Source organism: Rhinopithecus bieti, unplaced genomic scaffold (genome assembly GCF_001698545.2).
Source record: "Rhinopithecus bieti isolate Rb0 unplaced genomic scaffold, ASM169854v2 scaffold_31531, whole genome shotgun sequence".
NCBI lineage: Eukaryota > Metazoa > Chordata > Mammalia > Primates > Cercopithecidae > Rhinopithecus > Rhinopithecus bieti.
This window is the reverse complement of record NW_016814088.1, coordinates 1,149,303-1,156,653: the sequence shown is the minus strand read 5'-3', so window position 1 is coordinate 1,156,653 and position 7,351 is coordinate 1,149,303. Positions and strand designations below refer to the sequence as shown.

Sequence of the window (7,351 nt, the reverse complement as noted above, 5' to 3'; positions counted from 1 at the left end):
GAGACTCTGTCTCAAAAAAAAAAAAAAAAAAAAAAAAAATTAAAAAATTTTTTTTTTTTTTTTTTTTTTTTTTGTTTTTGTTTTTTGAGACAGAGTCTCACTCTGTTACCCAGGCTGGAATGCTGTGGCACAATCTTGGCTCACTGTAACCTCCATCTCCAGGGTGCAAGTGATTCTCCCACCTCAGCCTCCCAAGTAGCTGGGACTACAGGTGCATGCCACCATGCTTGGCTAATTTTTATATTTTTAGTAGAGACAGGGTTTCACCATGTTGGCCAAGCTGGTATCAAACTCCTGACCGCAAGTGATCTGCCTGCTTCAGCCTCCCAAAGTGCTGGGCTTATAGGCATGAGTCACCGTGTCCAGTCTGAATGAAGCAATTATTTTATTCACAACTATTTTCCTATTTTTCAATCACTACTGAAAAATATTCTAGCAAGTTAAGTACAACTTGCTGGGTATTATTCAGGAAGAGAAGAATGATGGAGCCCTCCAATATAAAAGTAGGACTCAAAAGTCTTGACCTGCTTTTCTGCTCTGTAACAACTCAGTACCCATATCTGGCATCTCTGACCTACACCTGCTGAGCCCTTCTTATTCAGGCCCTGGACTATGTTATAGAAAAATGTAAGCATTTTTAATGCAGTGTTTAAACCTGAATTGAATTCTGGAACAGAAAAAAACTGGTAAAATTTGAAGAATGTCTTGAGTTTAGTTCATGGTAATGTACCAATGTTAATGTCTTTGTTTTGATAAATATACTAGTATTATATCAGCTATTAATGGAAGAAAATTGAGTGAAAGGTATACAGGATCTCTCTAGACTACATGTGCAGCTTTTCTGTAAATCCAAAATCATTACAAAATTAAAAGTTTATTTAACAAGAACCAGGCTTGAATCTACTACTTACTAGTGAAATGACTTTCCTTACTCTTCATTAACATTTTTCATTCATATTTATTAAGTACCTAATGTACAGCAGTTACCACACTAGGAAAACAGATGAAAGACCTATTTCTCACCTCAAGGAGTTTATAAGCTAATGAAGGAGCTACATAAATAAATAGGCAATTGTACTATAGACTCTATTTCCTGTAATAGGAATATAAAATTCTCTTATGAGGATTTTAGGATTAAATAAGATAAAATTTTCACTGTGTGAAAACCAGCACAGTTTCTGGTCCATAAGAAGCACAAAATAGAGTTTGAGTTTCCCTTCCCCAGGGGATGATGTAAGGATCAGCATTGTTAGAAGTTTAGGATCAGGTCAGTCTTGCTGCTGGTTCTGCTCTGACTTGGTGCTCAGCTGTGAGAACTGGCCTTCTGTCCTGTTCCTGTGACCATGCTCCAGCTTGGCCTGTGGTTTCAGTTAACTGGGGCCTTATCTTGCTCTCTCCTTCCTGATTCCCCATCTTCATCAACCTTAGAATGGTCTATTCCTAAAAGATTGGAACCAAGCCTTTGTCTCCATCAATTAGAGCAGGGTTCTCAACCTCAACACTATTGACTTTTGGAGCCAGATACTCCTTTCCTGTGGGTGGCCGTCCTGTGCATGCTAGATGTTTGGCACTACTCATATATGCCAGAAGCTCCCTCAAGTTGTGACAAGTAAAAATGTCTCCAGATATTGCCAAATGTCACCTGGGGTAGCAGGTGGAAATCACCACTGATAAGGGTTTATGGAGATAGAGCTTGTTCTATTAACTAGAAATCTTAAATGTTTGATTTAAGGTTCAAACACTGCCCTTTACAAAACTGGTGAAATAGTTGTGCCAACAAAGAGAATCCCATACCAAATGTATTTGGGAAGTGTTAGATCCTTTATTCTCGGCCTTCCCCAGGACTTTTTATATTCATGTACACCAGGATTTTCTAAGTTTGAGCTATAGTGACAACCAAACTGTTTGATCAGGAAAGAACTTTGGAATAATGTATAAGGAACCCAAGTTTAAGAAATGAGGTCCTAATCAAATAATTTTGCAGCATTCCAAAAGGGCTAAACCTTGAAAGAAACAAGAAAGATTGAACTGATCCTTAAAGCAGTCTAGAATATGGAAATCATTTTTATTTAAATTTATGCTATTAATTTATAGCATGAACTGATGCCTGCCATCAGATATAGCATGCTACTGGGGAAGAGTAATAGAAATTCAGGAAAGAGATAAAATTGAAGTAGTCATTAAATCATCTATAATTTCAAAGCAGAGGAAATTTCACATCTGCTGAAGATGTTTTCTTTGAGGTAAAATGTGCATATGTGCTGATCGCTAGTATATTATTTTAACATCACACTGATAATTAAGCACAGATTAGGACTGAAAATTCATAGCTTCTCCAAGCACAAAGGAACTATCTCATTTGAACATTTTGTTTTATAAATGAAAATTCTCACAGTTGGGATTTCTGGATGTCCCAGATGAATAGGCTCCCATTGGTAACGCCTAGTTACCTAACATTTCATTTACCTGAAAATTCTTCTCGGCTGGACTTCCTCAAGGGACCCACAAACAGTCTCCCCCTACATGATACGTCAGGCTGAATTTGTATATTTCGAGTCAACAGTCCAACCTCAGCAGCCAAACGAATATGTCGGCCATCCTCCGTGACATGGACAGTTCCTGGGGCAATAGAAGTTGGGGGGAAAAAAAACTTTAAAAATCTATTTCAAAAATCACTAGCTGGGGACCAAGCAAACCTGAGAAATGAAAACATCCTTTCCCCTCGGAAGTTCTACCAACATTAAGGTCTGCTTTTCCTCGGGCATTCTCCACAAAGGTCAGCTGAGAAATAAAATAACCCATTCACTTGTCTCTCTTTGGGATCAGAGTCAGAGTGTTTGAGCAAGAATTCATTTCTTCTTAATAACTGTGGGTACTGGGACAGGTCACTGGTTCAGGGAAGTCAGGGCAGACCTGTCCAATTAGTGGGGTCCCCAACCTCCTTCCTTAAATAGGTCAGCATGAGACTTCAGTGTCGGGTTGTACATTGTCCATGGACCTCTTTCATGAGAGTGAGGAATCCCAGATCAACTGAGGCAGTGACGGGGCAAAAGCAGCTATGTGTCAGAGTAAAAGGAAAGCAAGAAGCAGCACCAGGCAGCAGCAGCGCCCTCTCATGGTGGATCTTCCACTCATCATGGCCTGAACAGCTTCCGCAGCAGTGGGAACTAAGCATCTTGCTAGTTTGTTTCACTGTCTACCATCTGCATTTCACCTTGCATCTTACTGAAATCAGTGCTGAAGATTTCTTTTTTCTTTGCCGCTTATTAAAAAAGAAATCCTCCTGGGAACGATGATTTAGACATAGCTTGAGACATTCCTGGTGAAACCGTGGATTTGACTCTCACGTACCAGAGACAAAAAGACATTCTCATTCCCCTTTATTTCCACAGTTTATTAATGATTAGCTATATCTCCTGGGTTAGATTTATTTATTAGACTGAATCAGGAAGGTTATTGTGACTTATTATTTATGTGTAGTACATTCTGTGTATTGTATATAAAAATATTTGGTACCTTTTTTATTTAAAAAAAAGGTCTGGGCCTTTTTCTTTCATTTTTTGCAGTAATACTAATAGTAGTAGTTAAAACATAAAATTTACTTCATGTCAGGAAGGACACATTTCTAAGTATGGAAAATGAAATCATTATTTACAGTAACTACCATATTCTAAGGGATTGTAATTCAATGTGTCAGGAAATAAACTGTAAACTCAGTGCACGTGAGTTTTATTCTGGCTTAGCCAGAAAACTGCCCAATGACCTTGAACAAGATTCTTAACCCTTCTGCTCTCAGACTCGCCATTATAAATAAGGAGCAAAATGTGTGGAGATGTGTATGTGTGTATGTATATAACATCCAAGTATTCTTTAAAAATAAAGCAACAAAATTAATGACGGAATAGAGATAAGGCCATGTAGCATGAGTCTAGGGCAGCAAGAAGGCATTGTTCTTCCCCTCTGAATGGCAATCAGATCCAAGGTCTTCAGCCAGGTTACCAAACATGTTCTTCCTGGCTCATTCACTTCTCTTAACCAGCAAACCAAAGCCTTACCAATGTGCCGGTGTTTGAGCCGTTCATGAATCCTCACATGGTGGCCCTTGACTTCTTTTACAGTGAGGACCTCTGCTTCATGAGGCTCATAAGAAGAGGAGCTAAGGATGATTTTGTCATGGGGGCGCCAATCCACTGCATCTTCTACTATAATTCTGTAAGAGCATAAAAATGGCATTGGATATACTAAGTGCAGAACAAGTTATCTATTAACTCCAGAGCAAGAAAAGGAAATCCACTGCGACCAACATATCCCACCAGAGAAACTGAAATAGAAATAAGACATGACAGTGGAAAAAAGGCTTTTGCAAACAGTTTAATTTAGCTAATGGAGTCAGTTTTCTGGCTTGAAAATGTGTATGTTACAGAGACGGTGAAGATATTCCATGACCCCTGAAATAAAACAAAGGAATAAAAAACAATAAAAGTTCTAGAGGTTAGCACACGTCTACATCAGCAACCTTCCTTCTGGATTAGGGAACAGATTCAATAATAAAAGCATTTCAGAAGAGATCTTTTCTTCAATTTTCTGAAGAAATATAACGCCATTTTTTGACAACCTTGAACATTTTGCACAACTTTTCATCATGCATTACAACTTCTACCTTCATAGTGAGACAAACACAAGTGTGAATCATAGAGGTGTCACTTACTAGCTGTGTGACCTTGAGAAGTCACTTCACTCCTCGGCTTCATATCCTCATCTGAAAAGTGCTGTATTTGTACCTTCTCTCTTCTCTCTCATCACATTATGAAGTAATGAGGGTCATGTTCATTTTTGGTGTTTTTCAAGACACACATTTAATACAATTTCTGTTCAGTCTTTCACTGCCGCCTAGCATTCCCTCTGAATATGACTGTTTTATTCTCTTCATCGTCATTACCAATTTCAACACCATAAATGTAATTACCTGCTTCATTAGCTAACGCCCAAAGTTTAGCAAGCTTTGATAAAGAGTCTCCTCTATAGTGAATGTTCATTCAGACGACAGTGTCCATGTGCAGGGCATTCAATCATTCAACCTTTATTGACTAAGCAAATCTTATGCACCAGACAATATAGTAGATGCTAAATACATACAATAAGTAAAATATATGTCATTTGTATTAAAATACATCACTTAAATTCTGCCCAGCACATATCTTTAAAGAGTCTACTGTATGGGTGGAGGATTAACAGATGTTTAATATACAGTATTAAGCCCCCCAAAAGAAACATAAATTAAACCTAATCATTCATAAGCCAATCATATGAGCCTAATAAATGAAATATTATAATAAATTCATATCTACATACCTAAGGTTGGAGAGAGAAAGAGTCATAGAGAAGAAAAAAGACTACTATCAATTGATGCAACTTTAATGAAGAAATTTAGAGTCTTAGCTCTGTTCCTGATTTGCTATGACTTCCTAGAAAACTCCCAGTTACAGAATATTTAAGCAACATTAGCTTTGAATGGCAAGGAAACTAAGTTCCAAATAGATTAAATAACAAAATGTAAAACTAGATAAATAACTGGAGCCACTGATTGAATTAGGACAAAGGAAGACTACCAATGAAGTCCAGCACTTTTTCCACTAAATACTCTCACTTTGCCTATGTTATTTTTAGTTCTTCAGGTGCTAAATGGTATTAGAAAAAGAGTATTCCCACATTTCATAATCTATGAAATTCTAAGAAGTCTATGATCCATACAATGGAATACTGTATAGCCATTTTTAAAGTATCCTGTTGAAGAGCTTTGAATTACAAGAAATTTTGCTCATGATGTATTGATTTCAAAAAGCAGGACATGAAATAATATGCTTCATTTTTTAATAAAAATAATACATGCACAGAAGAGAGGAAAGATGCATGTTAAAATGTTAGCCTACCTATGGATGGTGGGATTATTAGTGATTTTCACTGAAATCTCAATTTTCTAACTTATCAGGTAGTATATTATAGTTAGGAAAAAAAACTCAATCTGCTGTATAATTTAAATTAATCCTTTACTTCATAGTTAGTATTACTCAGCAGTCCCCAACCTTTTTGGCACCAGGGACCAGTTTTGTGAAGACAATTTTTCCACGGGGGAGATGGATTCGGGATGAAACTGTTCTACTTCAGATCATCAGGCATTAGATTCTCATAAGGAGCATGCAACCTAGATCCCTCACATACACAGTTCACAATAGAGTTTGCATTTTTATAAAAATCTGATGATACCTGATCAGACAGGAGGTGGAGCTCAGGCGGTACTGCTCCCTTACCCACCATTCACTTCCTGCTGTGCGTCCTGGTTCCCGAAAGGCTGTAGACCTGTACTGGTCTGTGGCCCTGGGGGTTGGGGACCCCTGACCTAGATAACCTTTTTATCATTATTTATATTGCTGAATAAAGCTCTTCAAATGATAGGTCACTATAATATTCTGAAAAGTTTCATGTGAAAGTGAGACTAAAACTCATCCACATGAGATTTTTTAGGGCAGTATTCTGTGTAATACTATGGGAGTACATATATATGATTACACATTTGTAAAAATCCATAAAACTATTTAACATTGAGTGAACCCTAATGCAAATTTAAAACTCAAAGCTTCATTTTCTAACTTCCTTACATAAGCCATCTGCTCCAACTAGATTAATCAGTTCACTCTCCCCTACTTCGCTCTTCGGGTCTCTCATTCTTGAAAATGGACACAAGTCACTATGGTCACTATGCCTTCAAGAAGTCTTCAATGAGAGTCTCTTTCCACTGAATGCCCGAAGCCTCCCCACTTTCTGTACCACCATCAATTTGACATAACAAATGCTATTTATTACCTTGTGAGTGACTGATTTTGTACTCTTGTCTTCTGTGACCATTCAACTTTTGTATTGTTCATTGATATTTAATAAAAATAAGACTATATAAGGCCAGGTATAGTGGCTCTTGCCTTATAATTCCAGTACTTTGGGAGGCCGAGGCAGGAAGATCACTTGAGCCTAGGAGTTTGAGACCAGCCTGGGCAACATAGTGATCCCATCTCTACAAAAGTGAAAAGATAATAAAAAACTTAGCCTGGCATGATGGCACACACCTGTGGTCCCAGCTACTTGGGAGGCTGAGGTGGGAGGATGGCTTAAGCCCCTGAGTTTGAGGTTGGAGTGAGCTATGATCATGCCACTGCATTCCAGCAGCCTGGGCAACAGAGTGAGACCCTGTCTCAAGAAAAAAGAAAGAAAGAAAGAAAGAAAGAAAGAAAGAAAGAAAGAAAGAAAGAAAGAAAGAAAGAGAAAGAAAGAGAGAGAGAGAGAAAGAAAGAAAGAAAGA

General features: G+C 37.8%; 1 protein-coding gene across 1 annotated transcript in view; it reads right to left on the bottom strand.

Moving 5' to 3' along the window:
* The window catches only part of PKHD1 (PKHD1 ciliary IPT domain containing fibrocystin/polyductin), a 484,394-nt gene that overhangs the window by 137,942 nt on the left and 339,101 nt on the right, over window positions 1–7,351 (bottom strand). The window contains 2 exon segments of the mRNA XM_017849608.1: window positions 2,467–2,619; window positions 4,056–4,210. Coding sequence (XP_017705097.1) covers window positions 2,467–2,619; window positions 4,056–4,210 — 308 coding nt within the window.